The sequence below is a fragment of the Schistocerca cancellata genome, chromosome 2 (genome assembly GCF_023864275.1).
Source record: "Schistocerca cancellata isolate TAMUIC-IGC-003103 chromosome 2, iqSchCanc2.1, whole genome shotgun sequence".
Classification (NCBI taxonomy): Eukaryota; Metazoa; Arthropoda; class Insecta; order Orthoptera; family Acrididae; genus Schistocerca; species Schistocerca cancellata.
The window spans coordinates 415,012,541-415,036,623 of NC_064627.1; the positions used below are offsets into that span (position 1 = coordinate 415,012,541).

Below are 24,083 nucleotides of genomic sequence, written 5' to 3' on the forward strand. Positions count from 1 at the left end.
CATTTTCCTCAGTACTGAATTTTAAACTAATAACATAGATTCTCTGCTTTATTAGTGTGAAATAAATTTACTTTTTAAAGTTTTATCTTTAATCAAGAATTATTTATCTAAACATACACTTCTCATATATTCCAACAATTTTATAATCTTGTGTTGAACTGTATACATTGTAATCAGAAAGTACTCACAACTTACCAGAGGTTGGAAACCATTTATCTCGCCCAAATATATGCAGACAGTTGCCAGATGCTCTGTGTGAGGTTTTAAGTTGTAATCAGAAAGCACTCACAAGATACTATACGTTCTAAAACATTTAACTCATGCCAATGTATGAAGAAAATTGCTTGATAATTTATGTGATGTTCTTTTAACTTCTCAGTCTTCACATCTTTAACCACTGATTTTAAGATCTGAAGGTATCGTCTTATTATTAACTATAGCATTTCATTTGAGCTGGTAGTGATAAACATGTGGAGGTTCTATGAGTAACAAGTGTCTTACATGAAGGATGTTCACACAAGAGGGCATCAGATCGCTACACAATTTCACAAATGACATAAATCATTGCAGAACTGATGCAAAGTATATTACCTAAAAGTCACACACTTATAGATGTTGAATCAAGTGTCAAGCCATGTACCTAATTGTCTAATAACACAAGGTTTTTTTTTGTCATACTGCTAATGTAATCTTCATTGACAATATATTCAAGAGGTATTTTGCAGCGAACTAACTGCCAAAATTATCTTGATGAAAAGGAGCAGATTTGTGATATCTGTTATTCTAAGCAAGTCTGATATTGTGAAAACCCTGCAACAAATACACTAAGTTAATTGTTTCTAGCTTGGAATTACAAGGAACAGAATTGATTTGAGTAATGGAAACACCTCTGGGAAAAAGAGTAAATTCAAGGCAAATTACTTGCAAAATGATAACGTATAAACCCAAGAGCACTGTTATCTTCCAGTAGCATGAGTCAGGACACTTTCTTGTCATAAGCAAGATGCTGCAATTTTCACCATTTAAGGACGGAAAGTAACGCGAAAATCGTTACCATATGACAGTTTGTGCGTTATCAGTGTAATCTGAATGGTCTAAGTTCTCAGTATAAAAATTTGTGCCATTAATTTTAGTTAGCGGGAAACATATTTTATGTGATTAACATTTGCATCACTATTACTTTCTTAGCGAAAATCCACCAAAAAAGGAATAATCATTGTCGAATTTGTTATTTCTTGAAGTCTGTGGCAAAAGGTATTGTTATTACTGTATGCCATTCCAACGCAGTAAGTTGGTAATGAATAGTGGATCACCCAAAAAAAAGCATTTTGCATCTCCATTTAAACAAGTACATACTAAAGTATTTGCTACAATTGTTTCCTAACATTTCTCTTGTCACTCTTATTAGGACCCACGAAATGGACCCACGAAATGGTCCATGCCCACTCTGAGGTGGTTTTTTATGAGATCTGTGCTTCAAGACCTTCGAAACGAAAAGGTGCCATTTCTTGTTCTTTTATGTAGTACATTCCGTGAAAAACAAAAAGAAGTCACGGATTGGGAACCAACAATATTGTACAGTTTAAACAACAATGGTTGCAGCACCAGCATACATGCATCATATTCTGTTATACTTCAATGGATTTTTCGTAAGAAGAGACTGATTTTATTCGGATTTGAATGCCAGAAATGTGGGTGAAGCATGTCTAATCCTCGATCAACTTAATTAAATTACTCTCTTAAAAAATAACCGACCGTCTACAAAAAAGGAAGTATCTGAACGGGATCGAAATCAGAAGATATAATGTACATGTACGGACCAACAAATGATTTCAATTTCAGAAAAAATAGATGATTCATTCAAGACAAAGAGCTTCGTAGAATGAGCAAATCAATAACGCCTTGGTCCGTCTTTTGCCATTATGAAAACATTATTCGGCTTGGCATTGATTGATACAGTTGTAGGATGTCTTCTTGAAGGATATCGTGTCAAACTCTGACGATCTAACGCGCCAATTGGACAAAATTTGGCACGATATTCGACATGAGGACATCGAAGAACTCTGTCAAACAGTGCTAAGCCGAATGAAAGCTAGCATAAACATCATAGGTGGACCAGTGGGTTATTGACTTGCTCAGTTCCTGATGCTTTTTCCCTTGAATAAATCATCCAATGTTTCTGAAATTTTAATGACTTGTTTGTGTGTACATCACGCCTGCCGATTTCTGTCCCATTCTGATAATTAATTCATCGTTTTTTTTCTTTCTTTCGTAGAGTGTATTTTGTGTATGGCTGAGGAATTTGTACAGAAACAGTTTATCTCAGTCCAGATATGGCACACAGATATTTGGTAACATTTTATGCAGAGAAGTGCGAAACTATATAAATTTTAGGACCTAAAGGCAGTACTATTGACAGGCTTATGTTCCACATCAAACTGGGAGTTTTATGAAGGATACATTGCGGACATGTAGAAAAATTTTCTAGGCATTTATTATCACGAGAACAAAGATATTTTGCAATGAATGCAGCTGCTTCATTAGTTGTAAACTATTTTAGAATTACTGTAAAGTAAAAGTTCAGAAGTCATAAATCTGAACTGAGCCTAATACCTGCTTGTATATGGGCCAGAGGCGGACCAACGCGTTATTGACTTGCTCCATTTATGAATGTCTTTCTCTTGAATTCTCGTCCTGTACCATGATTCGACGAGTTTCCAGTTTATCATCAGTTGGACAAATAGCGTCAGAACGATTCAGGATGATAAAGAGGTAAGATTTCATGAAAGAAATTGGCCGCGAAAGATAGTATTCGCTTACACGTTGTTATTATCACACCTCTACCTCTCCATAATGTTCCCTCTAATATTCATTTTTCGAAGGGCAAAAGCCATATGTTTCCCTGTATTCCATCACTGATTGAGTTGTCATTTATACACCTTCCTTCGGAGTTCATAATTTTGACTGACGACAATCTTCAAGACCGGGACTGTGTGTCGTGCAGACCGGAAGTGACTTCGCCAGCTGGGCTTGCGCGAGGCAGCTGCCACCAGGCACCTCGGCTAGTGCAGTGGCGGTGCCGCCTGGAGCTACGCGCCGCGCAGCGGTGGTGGCACTGGTGTTGATGTCGGTGGTGTGGGCGGCGGGCATCACATGATGCTGCAGCTCTTGGCGCGGCCCTTGAGCTCGGCCTTGAGGTCCAGCTTGCTCTTGCAGGGGTAGCCGCGGCCGCGCTGCTGCAGCAGCAGCGCGTGGTGCTTGTTGAGCTTGCCCAGGGCCGCCAGCGCCGCCACCTCGAAGGCGTCGCGCACCGCCTTGGCCGACGCCTTCGCCGACGTTTCCACGTACGTTGTGGCGCAGATGGTGCGGCTCACGGACACAGCCTGCAACACATCCAAGTTTTCCGTTCTGATGCAGTTCCACTACTTGCGCTGTGCAGGGGCTGTCATCTGGGAAATGATTGTGGGCAGGAGCAGACACATGGTTAGGTTCTGGAGAGAGGTCTTTCTTTGTTACTGTCTCTGCCCCACTCCCTCTACAAAGAAAGCTTGCCGTCACCATCCCTACCTTTTAACATGCCACAGATATTTACAATTTTAATAGTAACAGCAATAAAATATATAAAACGAACGATCCGCCCGAGGTTCACATAGGTATCACAAGTATCTGCGGGTGGACGGCTTGTCTGACGTAGTGGTAATTACACTACTGGCCACAAAAATTGCTACACCAAGAAGAAATGTAGATGATAAACGGGTATTCATTGGACAAATATATTATACTAGAACTGACATGTGATTACGTTTTCACGCAATTTGGGTGCATAGGCGATGAGAAATCAGGCCTTGATACGCCTGGGCATTGAGTCAAACAGAGCTTGGATGGCGTGTACAGATACAGCTGCCCATGCAGCTTCAACACGATACCACAGTTCATCAAGAGTAGTGACTGGCGTATTGTGACAAGCCAGTTGCTCGGCCACCATTAATCAGACGTTTTCAGCTGGTGAGAGATCTGGAGAATGTGCTGGTCAGGGCAGCAGTCGAACGTTTCCTGTATCCAGAAAGGCCCGTACAACACCTGCAACATGCGGTCGTGCATTATGCTGCTCAAATGTAGGGTTTCGCAGGGATCGAATAAAGGGTAGAGCCACGGGTCGTAACAAATCTGAAATGTAACGTCCACTGTTCAAAGTGCCGTCAGTGCGAAGAAAAGGTGACAGAGACGTGTAACCAATGGCACCCCATACCATCACGCCGGGTGATACGCCAGTATGGCGATGACGAATACACCCTTCCAATTTGCGTTCACCGCGATGTCGCCAAACACAGATGCGACCATCATGATTCTGTAAACACAACCTGGATTCATCCGAAAAAATGACGTTTTGCCATTCGTGCACCCAGGTTCGTCTTTGCGTACACCATCGCAGGCGCACCTGTCTGTGATGCAGCGTCAAGGGTAACCGCAGCCATGGTCTCCGAGCTGATAGTCCATGTTGCTGCAAACGTTGTCGAACTGTTCGTGCAGAAGGTTGTTGTCTTGCAATCGCGATAGGCTACAATCCTTACACGAGGCATCACTACAACGTTTCACCAGTCAACGCCGGTCAACTGCTGTTTGTGTAGGAGAAATCGGTTGGAAACTTTCCTTATGTCAGCTCGTTATAGGTGTCGCCACCGGTGCCAACCTTGTGTGAATGCTCTGAAAAGCTAATCATTTGCATATCACAGCATCTTCTTCCCGTCGGTTAAATTTCGCGTCTGTAGCACGACATCTTCGTGGTGTAGCAATTTCAATGGCCAGTAGTGTACTTTATCCACAAACCTTTCTCACGCCTCACTCTATCTACGCTGACGGAAAGAAAATCACAGAACCAAAAAATAATTAACGTAGAGTAATGAACATTGCAAGATCACAGGTTAATGTAAACGCGAGTTAAGCCATTGTACGTGTGAAAAGCTGGTTCTACAGTAACTGTGTAAGCGCCAGTATGTTTAATGCAAGTGTGTTGTACAGGCGCCGGACGTCAGTATGTGGGCTGGAGTTCTGTGTCTGTTTCACTTGGTCGTCAATACAAGGACCGATAATGCTGTTTGTCGATGACGCTGCAGTTTTCGTCCGATGGTGTCCCATATGTGTTCGATTGGAAACAGATCTGGTGATCGAGCAGGCCAAGGCAACAGGTCGACACTGTGCAGAGTATGTGAGCGAACGTTATTCTGTTGGAAAACACCGCTTGGATGTTGTTCATGAATGGCGGCGGAACAGGTCGAACCGCCAGAGGGATGTCAAGATCTGCAGTCAGGATTCGTCGGATAACCACGAGAGTGCTCTTGCTGTCATACGAAATCGCACACCACACCATAATTCCCGGTGTGGGTCTATTGTGTCTCGCACACAGACAGGTTGGTTGCAAGCCCTCAATTAGCTTCCTCCTAACCAACACACAGCCATCACTGGCATCGAACCAGAACAACCTTTCATCATAAAACACAGCAGACTTCCGTCCAGCCCTCCAATGGGCTCTTGCTTGACACCTCTGTGTCCCAAATGGCGATGGTTTGGGGTCAGTAGAACGCACGCTACAGGACGTCTGGCTCGGAGCTGTCCTTGAAGTAACTGATTTATAACAGTTCTTTGTGTCACAGTGGTGCCAACTGCTGCTCACATTACTGCTGTAGATGCTTTACGATGGACCAGAGCCAAACACCGAACACGATGGTCTTCCCATCCGTAATGCTACGTGGTGGTCCAGAGTCTGGTGTTGCGGCCGAACATTCTCGTTATCACCGCTGTAAGCAATGATATACAATGGCTACGGTCCTGCCAAGTTTTTCTGCAATATTGCAGAAGGAACATCCAGCTTCTCGCCGCCCTATTATACGACATCGTTTAAACTCGGTGACGTGTTGATAATGGAGTCTTTGCCGCCTCAAAGGCATTCATGACTACTCATCACGTACAATCTCACAGATAAGTAACGTTCACGACCGTTACAGAGTGTATTTAGAGTAAATCTGATTTGCATCCTCGTAGTAGCGCTACTTTTATGCGACTGGTACAAAATTTGAACAGATATCATCTCTCAGTTGCAGAAAGACGACTACCATCTTTCATTTATGTCGCTCAACTCCTTGGTGTAGTGATTTTTTTCCCGTCAGTGTATTACCGACAACCGTTGTTAAAATCACCAGTTCCCTCAAACAGCCACCACAAATGAACGGCAAAACGCAGCAGCGGACATTAGTTCATCATAGTTCAGCCAACTGGCACGAAGTATTTGAAAATATGGAATCTAAACCACTTGTCGTTTCTGGCTAATCCCCACATCATTGAGTGTCGAATGGTGGGTGTAAAGTGAGACTGAAGAGTACGTGGGCCAGACGGAACTCGATCTCGCTAACTTTCATCTAACCGCGCGCGTTTTACCAATAAAACATAAAGCCCGACAGTGAATTTGGTCAAGCTTTGCTGTTCTGTGGAGTTATAACGGCTCTTATGGTACTGCTTTTCACGCCACATGCCGTCTCCATTATAGCTAACCAGGTGACAGCTCCCATCAGTGGCACGAGACGTTGCTACAAATGCTAATTAAATGGGAAAAAGATAAAGGTACAAAGAATGACACTCATTATTACTTAGCGGTAAAAAATTATATGCACGTACTTCGTTGTGAGTTATTCAATGTATTCGTGTAAACCGTATCGAAACCTCTGGCGCAGTTCCTTCAGATTAGTCTGAACATACAGCGGAAACCACTGTGGGGGACCCTTACGATAATTAAACAGTGCTACATTAGAACATCTGTTCTAAATTTATAACGAATTAAATTACTATGAAACATATAGAAATATACTAACGTAATAATAATAACAGTAATAACAGATAGTTTTCGTATGTGAGTAGTGCATTGCTCTCCCCTAACATCTGACAAATTGCAATTTAGGAATGTACAACCTTTGAAATGCAAAGTTCCAAAATTAGAAAAATACACATATCACACAATTAATCTGAGAAGTATAAAAGCAATAAATTCTCGTAACACTGATACTGGCATTATGTACACAATACACAGTCAAAGAATGCAGTCAGAATAATCAGCAGAAAACAGGTACAACGATTGTGAACACTGGTCTGCAAACTATGGCTAAACGCCCGTGTAAATGATCGGAAGGTCGTTTCTTCTAGGAAATCAGTTTCGTTGGTATTTATTTTCTTAGTGGAGGGTCTTTCCCCTTCTGTCTTCCTTATGCAACTTTCTGTGGGTTTCTTGGTTGTACCTGTGGATTCACATATTGTGTCCAGCTTGTTGATGAGAGCTGTTAGGTCAGCCTGTGGACAGGAGCCTTCACCTGGCAGCAATGTTACCAGTCTAGACACTAGACCTATTCAAGCGAGCAGGCGGTGACGTAAATAATTCAAAAATGACTTGTGTTAAAAATACCCTTTCATTTTACAAGAATATCTTGCCCTTCTCATGACTTTCAGTTTTGATGCAACTTCTTGTCCGAAATTTAGCTATGAAATTTGGTAATTAATTTATGTAAAAATGTATTTAAAGCATATCTTGGCTTCTTGGCTGTGTACACATCAGAATTTGTGCAAATATTAATGTGTTTGTGTGTGTGTGTGTGTGTGTGTGTGTGTGTGTGTGTGTGTGTGTGTGTGTGTGTGTGTCTGTGTCTGTGTGTGTTTGGAGTTTATGGGCCCTCAGTGGTGAGGTTATCAGCGTCCATACACTCATTAAAACAAACGAATATGGATAACATCTCTAAAATTGTTATACACTCATGCACTGGAATTGACCACACAGTCACACAGTCACTACATCGCACTTGCGCTGAAACAACGGAGAAAAAGTAAACGTAGTTATATATGAAGTTATAGAACAAGTAGAAAGACAAATTAGCCGAAGAAAGGGCATGGAAATGACAGTGGCTGACTATTTAAAAAAAAAAAACTGTAGTTGAGCCAGTCACTCTGTTAACACATTAAAACCATCTCCCTCAAATCTTGGGACAAACATTCGACAATTCACAAAACTTTAAAACTCGAACCACATTCGTTTGGACATTCCCTGAAATAGAGGGCACATACAAAGGCAATTACGCCGCGGCCCGGTGGTCGGAAAATAAAACATAGTCCAATAAAATGTGACGCTCAGTGGTCTCTAAGCCACAAGCACCCAACACTGGGGGGTCCTCTCGCCGGAGCAAGAAGCCATGCGCAATAGGGCTGTGGCCTATATGAAGACCCCTAAGGACGACCTCATCCCGTCGACGTGACTGGAAGGGAGTACGCCACAGCCACGATGTGGGATTTTCTGGACGGGGCTTACAGTCAGTCACTTACAGCCACTCATCCTCCCACCGACATCTACGCTCTGGATCTCAACGGCGAGACCATAGCATGCAGGGGGATGCTACACTGAAATAACTGATGGTCACGACATGCCTCCTGGACTGCTGGATCCGCCCATTCGTTCCCCACAATATCCATCAGTGCTGGTACCTGTCAGAAAGGCAGATTCTTTTCCAGTCTACGTAGTTGGAGGACGGCATCCTGGATATTCTGGAGTACATTATCTGCTAGGTGCAAACGTTGTTGAGGGTGAAGAGCACTCAGAGAATCAGAACAGACAAGAAACTTAGGATTGAAGGAACGTTTCATCTGCTCCAGTGCCCGCAAGATCGAATATAAGTGCATCGAAGACAATAAAGTCGGACCTTGAGGACAAAGCCTGGGAAAACAACAGAGCAGCCAACGGAGTCCCCCTATTTCGACCTATCCATAAAGACACTTCCATAGTTATCGTGTTCACATAAATTATCTGAAAATACCACAGTAAAACCAAAAGCATGATTGCAATCTTTCCCATACTGCACTAAATCTAAAATGATTGGGTCTCTGCAGCAACGAGGGTGGTAGGCGGCTAAAGCCCTGAATTTGAGCTTGGACTTGCTCCACTCCGAGTAACTCCACCACATACTGCACGCGGAACTCAAATGGTCTTGTTGCTCGTGGAGAAAGGGAGAACAGGTTTTCGAAAGGGGACGAGCAACAGTGTGGTATGTGGGTGAATCCTGAGCTGCGAAAAGCTTACATGTCTGCCGCATCATGAAGAGTTGCTGTCCAATTGTAAGTGGCGATTCACCAGCCTCAGCAGAGGGACTGGGCATGAGCTGGTGCTGTAAGCATCCGAGGCTAGCCTAATCCCCTCATGGTGAACAGCGTCAGCCATCTTCAGACAAGAAAGCGCCGCCGATCATTACACTGTACACCGGTAGTTAAGAAAGTCCTATAAAAGTGGAGCAGACGCATCATGTCCGCTCCCCAAGACCTGTGGCTAAAGCATTTTTGATGTCCAGTGCCTTATGGGTTCTGGCTTTCCTTTCTCTCAGGTGTGATACCCACGACAATTTAGAGTCAAAAATGATGCCCAGAAACGTCCCGAAGTCTCTGAAACGTAGAACAGTGTCCCCCACATGCAAGGCAGGTACGACGAGAAAGATTAAAATGATACACATACTTTTACTTCCTGGAAACTGAAAATCCATCTTCGCAGTGCATTCCTCCAGTCTCCACACTGTGCGTTGCAACTGACGGCTGGCTGTTGCAAGACTGGAGGAGGAACACAACAGCAAATTTGTCCACAAATAAGAGGCACTGCAGATGTGATAATGTTTATGGCTACGGCAAAGAGGATAACACTTAAAGTACTGCCCCAAGGGATATCATTCTCCTGCTCAAAACGATTTGACAGTGTGTCACCATCTCTGTTCTTAAAAACCACTTAGGCAGGAGAGATGCTATGAAAATGCGGAGGTGGCCACTAAAGCCATATTGATGCAATTGTGCGACAACGCTGCGTCTCCAAACACTATCATACGCCTTACTCATGTAGAAGAATGAGCCGACGCAGTGAAATTTACGCAGGAAAGCCTGCTGAATAGCTGCCTCTAGCAGGGTCAGATTATCGAGAGCGGATCGAAATTTCAGGAACCCACACTGAGAGTGGCTAAAGAGTTGTCTGGTCTCTAACAACCAGACCAGATGACAGTAACCATTCGGTCCAGGATCTTATCTACACAACTCGTTAAGGCGCTACTCCAATCACTGAGAGATGTGCGGTGCTTTCCTGATTTGAAGAGAGGTATCAGAACTGCTTCTCTCCACGAGTAGGAGATGTTACCTGACTGCCGTATGAGATTAAAACATTCCAGAAGGATTTCCTTTGACTCTGCTGGCAAATGTCGAAGCATGCAGTACCGGATTTGGTCGTTACCAGGTGCAGTATCACGAATCTGAGACAGTGCCGATTCCAGCTCCCGCATGGAGAAAGGGTAATTGTAAGTCTCAGAATTGTTGGACCTGAAGTCCAATTTCTCCCTGTCTAAAGTCGCACGGTGGCGACGAAACGCCGGATCCTGCCTGTCACTGGCAGCAGTAGTTTGTGCAAATTCTCTCCCAGCGTCTGAGCGATGTCTCTGGGGCCGGCCGCGGTGGTCGTGCGGTTCTAGGCGCTCCAGTCCGGAGCCGCGCTGCTGCTACGGTCTCAGGTTCGAATCCTGCCTCGGGCATGGGTGTGTGTGATGTCCTTAGGTTAGTTAGGTTTAAGTAGTTCTAAGTTCTAGGGGACTGATGACCACAGCAGTTGAGTCCCATAGTGCTCAGAGCCATTTGAACCATTTTTGATGTCTCTGGGCGCTGTTAGGAGACACCCCTGTTTCAGCACTGCTTCTATTGGTAAACGACCACTTATGGCTTCCCATACTTTCGTAGAGCAAGTGGAATAGTTGATGGAGTGCAGGATCAGTTGCCATGACCTTTTCGTGCTCTCTTTAATTACGCGTCGAGCCTCCGCTTTTGTAACACGAAATGCTGTCAGGTTCTCTGCTGTCGTGCAGTACTTAAACTGTTGAAGACCAGCACGCCTCGCTTGGATTGCTGAGTGGCAGTCACCGGTCCACCAAGGTACAGGTTGCTTTTTAAGACGACCTAAGGACTTTCGGGTGGATAAGTCAGTGGCGTGATAGATCACTCGTGTAGCGTGGCCCACACATTCCTGGACACTATCGCGCTGTTCAGACACAGTCAGCAGAGTGAGCGGCGTCCCGTTAGCCCTGCTGACCATCCATTTTGGCCACTTCTCTTCAGATAATGCTCTAAACAGTAGGTGAATGTGGAGTGGAAACTGGTCACTGGAATGAAGGTTGTCAATGACTTCCCACTGAACAGAGTTTACAAGTGATGTAGAGCAGAGGGGGAGTTCGATGGTTGAGAATGACCCAGTAGCAGCACGGAAATGAGGGGAGTACCTGTGTTGTGGACACACAGCTCATGAGACGTCTTGAGGCTCTCCACACCCCGACTACGAGGCAAGTAGAGGTCGAGCCCCACAAAACATGAAGGCTACGAAATTATATGGTGCGTCTGTTCTATTTAAGTGGCTCAGATAAATTTTAGTCTGTTCCAGAGCGCATTTGTTCCCTCTGAACCGCTATGGACCAATGTGTGTACGGATGAGCTTTGAATGTCATGCGAGTGTCCTTGTGGCAGCTTTAATAGAAACTGCCGTTAATAATGTTTTGCACTCCATTCCTGGTACGTGTTACCCACGACTGGACCCCACTTATTCACCCCCTGTCGGCATGCTTAACCGGCTTTTACGTCTTTTGGAGTGCATACACTCGGCAGCTTTTGCCGCTGTCTGTCTTTCGCGCTGTTTCCTCCAACCGCAACAACACAACTTAATGTTCCTGTCCAAGTTAAGTTTATTCTTTGAATATTTATAAATTTGTATCCGTTAGCTAGTGGCCTTCACCTTAAGCAAATTTTGATGTGCCTTCGGATCCCAACATATAGTTTAATCTGTTGTGACTTAATTATTCTCGTGTTATTGGAAATGTGTTATAACTTCAATTGATGTTTGTTTCTGGGTTTAAAATTATCTTGCCTATATATTAGTGATAAATCGTTTTTCATTGTTTTAAGTAAGGTTTTAGGTTTTTGTAACCAGTCAAGTTTAAATCATGTTTTTCCACCATTTGATAATTAAGTCCCTTCTGATCTGTTCTAGTACTGTTGATTAGAATTATGTCTGCGTGTCTTGCCCTAAAGAATATTAAGTCATCTGGGTTTAAAGTTAACTTTAAATTTTCTGTGAATTATTTAAATTAGCATTGAATTTCAAATGAATAGCATTGCTTGGCCTTTCAATCAATTTAAAAGAAATAAAAGCTTAATTCGCTGCTATGTGAGTGCGCCTGTGTAAAATAAATTTATGTTCTATCAGTGAATGAAGTGTTCAAAATCCCCACTGGTCCAGCCCTTCCCAGTTTTCCTTCCTGGTTGAATTAAGAGGCCGTAATTATGACCATTTCACAATACAACTCTAATGAGTATTTGAGATTTTCCACTGGGATGAGGATTTCCTGACAATGCGTCGTTCTTAATGGAACTAAACCGACAGATACAGTGGACAAAGTAAATGTAGCATATTGTTCAAACTTTCGTACTGAGCATTGGGATCCAGAAATACGAGGCGTGTTTTTTAAGTAAGTACCGTTTTGAAATTTAAAAAAGGGCTTGCTAAGATATCTCAATAATTTTATTTTTTCATGAAAGCCTGTAACTTAATCTACTTTTCTACATAATTTCCGTCAATATTGAGGCACTTGTCATAACGTTGAACCAGTTTTTGAACACCCCCCTCGTAGAAATATGCCGCCTGACTTGTTAACCACTGCACCACCACTGTTATGACTTCGTCATCGTCTTGAAGACGCTGAACGCCCAAGTGCAGGAACAGATGGTAGTCACTGGGCGCAAGATCGGGGCTGTAGGGAGGATGATCTAGAGCTTCCCATCGAAAAGATGTGATGAGATCTTTGGTCTGATTCGCCACATGCGGACGCGCATTGTCTTGCAGCAAAACGATGCCCTTGCTCAACTCCCACGGACTGTTGCTTTGATTCTGGTGTGACGTAGGCTACCCATGTTTAATCGCCTGTAACAATTTGGCTTAAGAAATCATCACCGTCGTTGTGGTACCGCTCAAGGAAAGTCAATGCACTGTCTAAACGTTTGTTTTGTGCACATCCGTCAACATCTTCAGCACCCAACGTGGCACGATTTTCGGTAATTCAAGTGCTTCGTCACAGTGCTATATAAAAACATTACGTGAAACATTAGGAAAGTCATTCTGCTAGGACGAACTCGTAATCCGTCTGTTTTCTCTCAACTTATTGTCCACTTCCTGCACCAAACTTTCATTAACGACCGAAGGACGCCCACTCTGTTGTTCATCATGCACATTTGTACGGCCATATTAATATGCTCTCACCCACTTTCTTACCATTCCATCACTCATAATGTTTTCTTCGTAAAATTCACCGATCTCACGATGAATATCGATCGCTTTTAGGCCCTTAGCATTAAGAAATCTTATAACACCCCGTATTTCACAGTTAGCGGGACTCACGATTATCGGAGGCATCTTAAACACTCAGTACACAACGTAAACAAGGAAGAATCAGACTGTAATGGCGTCAGTGCGTAGATTAAGGTACAGGCTTTCATGAAAAAATAAAATTATTGAGATATCTTATCACGTCTTTGTTTTAATTTAAAAACGGTACTTACTTAAAAAACACGCCTCGTACGTAATGATATCATTATGTTCGTTTGTTTGTAACGTAATTGTAACTGAAACAGCCCATGTGTCTACTGTGAGAGGGCAGTATGTGCAGTCTGTGGCAATAGTTCACGTGTAAACATTACGGTACTTGTGCTGCGTGTCATTAAGAGAGTTGTGTTGCTTGTGGATGGTTCGCACAGCAGTAACGTATGATCAAAGGCCTTTATAGTCACACCAGTGAAGCAGAGAATGAGACTGGTGGACGTCGGAGGGATATCGCTCTGGGTCAAAGTGATGTCTCTGCAATATGGAACAACTGCAAGCGACAGCATCAGTTGAGAATCGTCACTGACGTGGCCGTGGAAGAAAAACAACAGATGTGCAGGACCGTTACCGACGTACAACAACAAACAGAAATCCTCAAAACAGTGCTATACGTGTACGGTGGCAGTACCAAAACAGCTACAAGAGTGCAGGTGTAAACACAAACGGTACTAAATAGGCTCCGTGAGTAGGGATTACACGCCAGGATACCTCTACAGGCTTCTTTTCAAAACAGGGCTCGGAGAGGGGCTGGTGTCGCTTGGGCACGGAATTACCAGCGGGACACAACACTCTTTTCTCAAAAAATGGCTCAATTGGCTCTGAGCACTATGGGACTTAACATCTGAGGTCATCAGTCCCCTAGAACTTAGAACTACTTAAACCTAACTAACCTAAGGACATCACATACATCCATGCCCGAGGCAGGATTCGAACCTGTGACCGTAGCGGTCGCGCGGTTCCAGACTGTACCGCCTAGAACCGCTCGGCCACTCCGGCCGGCACACTCTTTTCTGATGAGAGTTCTGTCTGTCTGCGCCGTGACAGTATTCATATTTGTGTGTAGGGCAACGAGGGCAAAGATTCACCGTAACTTCATAGCAGACAGCTACCTTTATCGAGGCGGTTCAGTCATGTTTTGGGGTGGAATCTTTTTACGACAGCGGGACACCACTTGCAACAATACAGTGGAGAACAACTGGAGCGAAAGCATCCCTGTAAGTACTGAGGCTCTATTTGGTGAACATGCTGGAGCGGAATTTACGCTGATGTACGACACTGCACACCCCCACCGTCACAATCTTGTGAACACTTTCCTAGTGGAGCGTAGAATGATTTGGATGGAATGGCCCCCATATTCTCCAAATCTCAACTGCATTGGGGAGTGCATGGGCCATGCTAAAACGAATGTCTTTCAACCGTCCTGTCCCACCAGAGACCTTACAGGGCAGCAGAGAGGCCGCTGTACAGTGGTGAGACAGTAGCTTACAGGTTTACCTCGACTATTAGGTAAGGAGTATGCCAAACCGCATTCGGAAGTGTTTCCAATTACGAGGAGACAATTTTTTACGCGAGATGACCTGAGAAAAAGCTGCAGTGTTTACTGTGGAACTTTTTGTATGCTTTTGTTTTTTCTTTGTGTTTATCGCGTGTAAATGTGTTTATCCTTACTTTCCTTATGACTGCATCTGACAGGACAAAACCACTTTTGTTTTCTGTTATGTACAGTATTGACAATAAAGCAACGCGTCCGCAGCTCGTGGTCGTGCCGTAGCGTTCTCGCTTCCCGCGCCCGGGTTCCCGGGTTCGATTCCAGGCGGGGTCAGGGATTTTCTCTGCCTCGCGATGACTGGGTGTTGTGTGATGTCCTTAGGTTAGTTAGGTTTAAGTAGTTCTAAGTTTTAGGGGACTGATGACCATAGATGCTAAGTCCCATAGTGCTCAGAACCATTTGAAAGCAATATGCCATATTCATTTTGACCGCTGTATAAAGCAAATTTGTGAAGTAGCTCAAGGGAATGGTTTAGAGCCGCTACTACTTAAAATTTATGTTAATGATGTAGTGGATAACGTTGGAGGTTAAGAAGGGCAACTCGCGGGCGGTGCTGTTGCTATAGGAAGCTTGCAACGCCAGAACACAGTACCAAATACAGGAGCACGTTCAAATAAACGACGAGCAGAGCAGGGATTCGAGGTTGACCCTGAACATAAACAGATGTAATGTATTACTTACAAACAGGCGAAGAGATCCACTGCTGTTGATTACACCGTTAAGGAAAAATCACTGGTAACTATAACTATCGTGAAGAATCTACTAGTAACTGTACAGAGTGACCTCAAGTAGTATGAGCACAAAAAACAAATATTAAGAAAAGTAGATGCTACAATGAGATTCCTTTAAAGATTATTAAGGGAATGTAATTCATCCACAAAAGAAGTGGTTTACAAAAATTTGTTCGAGTGATTCCTGAGTACTGCTCACAAGTTTGGACTCCTACCAAGCAGAATTAGTAGCAGATGAGAAAAAGTTCCAAAGAAGAGCGGTGCGTTTCTTCACGGAATTGTTCGCTCGAGACTAGAGCCTCACGGAGATGATGAACAAACTCCATTGGTGGAAGCTTCAGGAGAGGAGTTGCGATTCACGCAGAGGCTTACTAACATCACTGCGACAAATTACTATTCAGCCATAGTCCCGCGAAATGACGACGAGAAAATCAGAGAAATTAGAGTTCATAGGATGCTTTACCTTCAGTCACTTCCTCTGCGCACTGTTCGTGAAAGGAACTGGAGAGAGAGAAAAAATAATAATACCAGAAGCAACGTAAATTAGCTTGTGGAGTGTAGATGTAAATGTAGATGTATGCGAAAATCTGTTTGTTCGCCCTGCCCTGTGATTATCACCCATTCTTATACTTGATTTTCTCCTCCTTCTGATACACTGAAGAGCCAAAGAAACTGGTACACATGCGTAATATCATGTAGGACCCCAGCGAGCACGCAGAAGTGCCGCAACACGATGTGGCATGGACTCAACTAATGTCTGAAGTAGTGCTGGAGGGAACTGACACCATGAATCTTGCAGGGCTGTCCATAAATCCATAAGAATACGAGGGGTGGAGATCTCTTCTGAACAGCACTAGTAAAGGCATCCCAGATATGCTCAACAATATTCATGTCTGGGGGGGGGGAGGGGGGTTGGTGAACAGTGGAAGCGTTTAAACACAGAGTTTCCCAGGAGCCACTCTGCAAGAATTCTAGACGTGTGAGGTATCGGATTATCCCGCTCGAATTACCTAAGTCCATCGGAATGCACAATGGACACGAATGATGCAGGATATCAGACAGGCAGTTTACATACGTGTAACCTATCAGAATCGTATCTAGAAGCATCAAACTGCACACGCCCAACACCATTACAGACCCTCCTCCAGCTTGAACAGTTCCCTGCTGACATGCAGGGCCCATGGATTCATGAGGTTGTCTCCATACCCGTACACGTCCATCCGCTCGATACAAACGAGACTCGTCCGACCAGGCAACATGTTTCCAGTCATCAACAGTCCAATGTCGGTGTTGATGGGCCCAGGCGAGGCGTAAAGCTTTGTGTCGTACAGTTATCAATAGTTCACGAGTGAGCCTTCGGCTCCGAAAGCCCATATCGATGATGTTTCATTGAATGGTTCGCACGTTGACACTTGTTTATGATGGCCCCGCACTGAAATCTGCAGTAAGTTGCGGAAGTGTTGCACTTCTGCCACGTTGAACGATTCTGTTCAGCCGTCGTTGGTTCCGTTCTTGCAGGATCTTTTTCCTGCCGCAGTGATGTCGGAGATTTCATGTTTCATCGGATTCCTGATATTCACGGTACACTCGTCAAATGGTCGTACGAGAAAATCCCCATCGCTCCTCGGAGATGCTGTGTCTCATCGCTTGTGCGCCGACTACACCACGTTCAAACTCACTTAAATCTTGAAAACCTGCCATTGTAGCAGCAGTAACCGATCTTACAACTGCGCCAAACACTTGTTGACTTACATAGCGTTGCCGGCCGCAGCGTCGTATTCTGCCTGTTTACATGTCTCTGAATTTGAATACGCATGCATATACCAGTTTCTTTGGCACTTCAATGCAGAATTACGAAGTTTTGCTAATCCCCTGACCACTCTCGAATCTGATTACGCGCCTAGGGCAGAGCCTTCTTACACGCGTACGTTGCGAATGGAGATGGAATGTGTTCCCTAGCTGGAAATGTAAATTATCAATGTGGGGTGAACGGGAAGATCACAGTTTATCGCTCGTTACACGTATGTGATAGCTGTTGTTGTTAGAGGTGTAAAGAAGATAGTAGTGAGTATGAACGACATCAGTTGCCTTTCTGCAGCTCCAATAGAGCTGGGAATATGTCACAAAGAAATTGTTGATACACAGCCTCTGTTACTTTGTGCAGTAAAATGTATGTCCTTGAGAGTCTCTTCACCCCGACTCGTGCAGACGCATTGATATTAAGGCCAACCTGACGCCTTACGTGAGGATTTATCTCTGGTGCCACATGATTACTTTGGTAATCTACTGTCCCATTCTGTGCCAAACCTGTACTATCCGTAATTAAATTCAAGCTGTGAGCTAAGGATCTTCCGTGCTGCGTCATCGACTGACGAAAGTTTAAAAAAGAAGGATGGAAGTTTAGGGTTTAACGTCCCGTCGACAACGAGGTCATCTGAGACAGAGGCAAAACTTCACTCTGACGTGGTATTCTTGTGACCAGAGAGTTTGCACACGCCGTATGTAGTGTGGATTAAGTAACCGCTCGTGCAGAACTGATGGCGCGACAGTGTGGTTATACTTTCAGTAGCTCCAATTATTTGCACAGACGCTTCAGTAACATCTTTTACTGGTCTTAACATTTGTTTCTCCACATACCGCGTGTGAAATCTTGTGACGTTCATTGCTATCCCTTGTTCGTAAATGAATTTCCACTCTGCAGTGGAGTGTGCGCTGATTTGAAACTTCCTGGCAGGTTAAAACTGCGTACAAGACGATGACTCCAAGTAGGAGCCTTTACCTTTTGAAGGAAGGCGCTCTCCCGACTGATCTATCACAAAAACACGTCTGAGTCGAGATGGGATAGCCCATTTGATAGAGCACCTGACCATGAGTGGCAAAGGTCCCAGCTGCGAGACGCTATCCTCTGTACTTGTTGAGAAGTATTGTGCCACTGCTAGTGCAATGTGGCTTTAAGGATTTCGCTCGTCTTACATGACACCTGCCCTGTTTAACTGAACCATAGAAAGATACCTCGTTTGCCTTTCCTCCACGGAAAAATAGGAATTTTCTACACTGCTTACGGTTTTCGCACTCCAAGGAATGATTAACGTTGTTTTGATGCCAAAGGAACACAACCAATACGACATGAGCAATGAACGTCGACAGGAGGCCTGCCTACGACAATGAGTACCGACCGTACTCAACACATTTAAAACAGCCAGTATGTTAACAAGTATTTGTTTCTAGGCATACGATTATAGCACTTCTTCTCTATCTGTGGCCACCACAATCTCCAATAAAAACATGGGACACTTAAAAGTAGTAAAGGAGTTTTGCTACTTGGGGAGCAAAATAACTGATGATGGTCGAAGTAGAGAGGATATAAAATGTATCCTGGATATGGCAAGGAAAGTGTTTCTGAAGAAGAGAAACTTGTTAACATCTAGTATAGATTTAAGTGTCAGGAAGTCGTTTCTGAGCCGGCCGTAGTGGCCGTGGGGTTAAAGGCGCTGCAGTCTGGAAGCGCAAGACCGCTACGGTCGCAGGTTCGAATCCTGCCTCGGGCATGGATGTTTGTGATGTCCTTAGGTTAGCTAGGTTTAACTAGTTCTAAGTTCTAGGGGACTAATGACCTCAGCAGTTGAGTCCCATAGTGCTCAGAGCCATTTGAACCATTTTTTGAAGTCGTTTCTGAAAGTATTTGTATGGAGTGTAGCCATGTATGGAAGTGAGACATGACGATAAACAGTTTGGACAAGAAGAGAATACAAGCTTTCGAAATATGGTGCTACAGAATAATGCTGAAGATTAGATGGGTAGATCGCATAACTAATGAGGAGATACTGAATAAAATTGGGGAGGAGTTTGTGGCACAACTTGACAAGAAGAAGGGACCGGTTGGTAGGACATGTTCTGAGGCATCAAGGGATGACAAATTTAGCATTGGAGGACAGTGTGGAGGGTAAAAATCGTACCAAGAGATGAATACACTAAGCAGATTCAGAAGGATGTAGGATTCAGTAGTTACTCGGAGATGACGAAGCTTGCACAGGATAGAGTAGCATGGAGAGCTGCATCAAACCAGTCTCAGGACTGAAGACCACAACAACAACAACAACTTCTTAATACCCAGCATACCACTAAGATGTTCGTGAAATAATTACGATTCTGAATTATTTTTTCTCGTGTGCTTAATTTTCGTTTTGCAGCTTCTTCTTCGAATATTGTACAAACATTTCTAATATTTCACATCAACAGACGCGAGAAGAGAATACCATCATGAAGATCTGATTAGCTACGGTGTTGGAGGGACACCGTTTCTGTCGAAAAAGGTAAATGGATAGCTGGACATTTCAGGTGATTAAGTCGTAGTCGTGACAGCCGAATGTGGGATGGACCCGCAGTGCTGTATCAGCGCGTTTCATCACCGCCAGAGAGTGGAAAACCAGCGCGTCGCACGTTCCATATCCGAGTTCGCGGAGTAACAGAGCTTACCAGATGCCACAGTATCAAGGATGTTCCACGAATTTCTCGGTTCGCTGCACCGGTATAAAATGCAGTCAGTAACAAGATATTGATGAGATACGTCGCCATGGGTTGTCGGGGACGGTAACAGTAGACACACAGGCTAATCATTCGTCTGTTCAGTAAGAGACAACAGCTACTGGTGAGTAGTACCATCCAGAGCTGCAGCAGGGATGTAAGTACAGACATAGGGACCACGGAGCAAGAATCTAAATTGGGATATCCTTCCTCTCCTAGAAGCCTCGTCCCATGGAAGCTTGTTCCCGATTCAACAGAACGCCGACCACACACCGTTTCTTACAGCCACCCCCTTCCTTCCCATACACACACACACACACACACACACACACACACACACACACACACACTAAAATACATCTGTATCCCGGTCGGCCTTGTCGCTGCCTGAGTAAAAAAAATTAAAAACAGTTCTAAATACGTTGATAAAGCGATATATATAGGCTTGACAATTTTTCCTGATTTATTCAGACAGGGAATATCACTTCGTCCCTACATCACTACAAAGGTACATCTTAATTAACTGCAAAACCAAACTTGCGAAAATTGCTGTTTAGCGAGTAAGAGAACATTCTTACACTCAGAATAAAAAAATTAAAAATAAATTAATTATAACAATGAACAGTACAGTAAAAAGTTAAGTACTTCCTAATAGTGTATTAAAAGACAAAACAAAAACGAATAGATAATTTCAAAGAAGTACATAAATAAGTGTGAATATCAATGTAAAAATAATACCTACCAATCAAATGCTTGCCGCGTGGAGTAGTCACTCGGTTAGAGGCGCCATGTCCCTGACTGCGAGGTTCCTCCCGTCGGAGGATCGAGTCCTCCCTCGGGCATGGGTGTGTGTATTGTTCTTAGCATAGATTATTTTAAGTTAGTTTAAGTAGTGTGTAAGTCTAGGTACGGATGACCTCTGCAGTTTTGTCCCTTAAGAACTCACACACATTTTGAACAATCAGATGTTTGAGTTCGGTCAGTTAAATTCTTGACTTACTTAAATAAGTTTTCCTTGTTTTTGCGTACGCAAAATAGACATTTATTTTTTCTAAAAACCGTAATTAGGGATCTTATATATTCTAAATACTCGTATAAACATACATCTTTATCTATACTCTACGAATATGTGTGAGGAGAGAGACAACGGATACTTTCTTTGAGCTATACGTTGGCTGTTCCTGTCCCATTTGCGAACAGAGCTTTGGAAGAATTGTGCTTATACGCCTTCCTGCAGGGTTGTTTTTTGCCTAATATTATCTACGTGATCTCTACGAGATAAGGACTCAAGAATATTTGTAGTTTCCGCACTGAAATAAGGGTCTAGGAATTTTCTAATCACGTTATTCCGAGATTTCAGTTCTGAAAATTAGGACAGTTCTTAAAAAAAATTCTGTTACAGTCTCCCGTGAGTTAAAGAAGTCTGACACTGTTCGTCAGCACCCTTCTGCGGCTGAGAAACCAGCTAACCGTTCCTGACGGAGTGTAGAACACAAGTATCTTTTTTAAATACTTTTAGCTTGAGAAATGAACAGCCATATAGATTCTATCAGAGACAAACAGTTCAAATGGCTCTAAGCCCTATGGGACTTAACATCTGAGGTTATCAGTCCCCTAGACGTAGAACTACGTAAACCTATCGAACCTAAGGACATCACACACATCCATGCCGGAGGCAGGATTCGGACCGTAGGAGTCGCGTGGTTCCGCACTGCAGCGCCTAGAACCGCTCGACCACAGCGGTCGGCTATCAGAGACACCAAGATGGCAGTGTATACGTCAGGACAACTCGATATCAACTCTGCTAATTCTTGCACAGCAGCCGTATTTTATATTTGTACATTAAGTGAAGTTCTTGTCAACATTAGATACGCCGGAAACAGAAGAGGAATATCATGAGGAAATGTCATTAAAAGCACTTCATTTCTAAGATCTTCGTCAGAGGCAATGCACACGCTAAAAGATTCTATATATTACTTACTTCATTGCTTAACATCAGACAACTAGTTTTGAAGAAATATTTTCAGTGATCCCAGTGTCGCTTTATGTTCCACGGAGAGCTGGTCGAACAGATTCTTCACTACTTTACTGCAATGAACAATTTACACTCGACGCTCCATCTTTCACAGATGCCGAAAATTTCGTGAAGTAGTTTGTCGAATGATCCTTTTTCTGAGAGCAAGCGAGCGATGTGGCTAGGGTAGTGATGAGACACTGCACTCATATTCGGAAGAACGGCTGGTTAACTGCTCGTGCGTCGATCCAGCTCAAGTTTTCCGCGGTGTCCTCTCAAATGGCTTAAGATAAAAAGCGAGATGGTTCCACTGAAAAGGACCCGGCCCATTTATTTCCCCCTACTCTTCCTATCCGAGTCTGTGCTCCGTCTCTAATGGTCTTGTCGTCAACAGAACGTTAAACCATTTTTGAAAATTATTTTCATTCTATGATCAATTTACCCAACATTTAGGAGTATTTAATCTACTTTCACGTATTAACTTCTTCGGTACACTGTTTGTAAAGTTAGTAGCGTACTTCTATTTTACAGAATATACTATATTTTTCATTCACGCCCACGGAGTTGTGTAGATCTCTTCTGTTTGTTTGTCGCAAATACACCTTGAAGGCCTCAACTCTGTCGTAGCTTTGGCCATGACCGGGTATAGTCCCTTTCGTTTTATAGATCTAATTACTAGATGTTTCAGTCCTAATGCAGACTGATCTTTTACTTGCGTAAAGGAGTTAAATTGAGTTCATATCTTACATGTTAACGGTTTCCCAGACCAGCTATCATTGTTTTAACACAGGGAAAGACTTCACTTGACTTCTGAGGGACAGCTGTGCGGTCATAAATCACAATGGCTGCCCAACGCTTACCTCTTTGAGTCCTTGCTGTAATCAGGTGTCCCTGACACAAATGTTCATAAAAGTATTTTGTTTCTAAATCCTTATTCTTTGAAGCTCCGTCCAAGGCTTTTAACTAGGCTTTGCTCATGCTTCTGCTCCTTAGTGTCAACCATAGCTCGTTTGACGTCCAACATTATTGGCTGTTTCATTCTTCTTAGCACACTGCTTTGCCAATTATGTATACAGAACTGTCTCTCTGAAAATAACCACTATTAAATTGCCCAACGAAAATATACACAACTCCCTGCCCACTTTGGGCTTCGCCATCTCCAATGCAAGCAACAAACTAAATGATACAGAAACTGAAACAACATAGATTTAAGAATCTATATTTGGTGCTATTATGTAGTAACTGACTTCTGGTTACCTCTCTTCGGTGCGTGATCAGAAGCCTGCTTAAATTATATTTAACTGGAGAGGACAGCAGCTGTTTTGTTGCACGTATTAATTTTTCCTTTTTCATTTACGACGGAATAAGTAAAAAATATTCTATCGCTTAATAGAGGTATAACAAAAAACATTTAGAATCTCGTTCACTCTGATTGATAACTGCCTTTCAGTTAATTTAGTAGAAGTAATTTAGCCGAAGGTCTCAGATTTAGAGATTTAATAACCAGCACACTTCTGAGCGCCAAGGACAACAGAACAACGTTCGCGGCACAGGCGCATGCATTGTGCAGTTTCACATTCAAAGGACTCAAATAAGGATGCATGCATTGCTTTCTCACTCGTCGTCGGCTTGTCTGACTTAGGCGCTACCTGACACATCGCCAATGTGCGAATATCTATGGTCGCGCTGACCATCTTCATCTGAGAAATACATGTAAAAGACGTTCAATCAAACGACTTAATTTTTCGTCGCTGGGGCAGTACCGAAAACTGTAGACACGAACGAAGGTTGGAGATG

The 24,083-nt window shown here is 43.5% G+C and overlaps 1 protein-coding gene across 1 annotated transcript in view; it reads right to left on the reverse strand.

Moving 5' to 3' along the window:
- Positions 1–2,304: 2,304 nt before the first annotated feature.
- Positions 2,305–24,083, reverse strand: part of LOC126161860 (ras-like GTP-binding protein Rho1) — a 306,122-nt gene continuing 284,343 nt past the window's right edge. Inside the window, exon 5 of the mRNA XM_049917976.1 lies at positions 2,305–3,383. Within this exon, the coding sequence (XP_049773933.1) occupies positions 3,150–3,383 (234 nt within the window). The 3' untranslated portion in view covers positions 2,305–3,149. The remainder of the gene's footprint in view (positions 3,384–24,083) is intronic.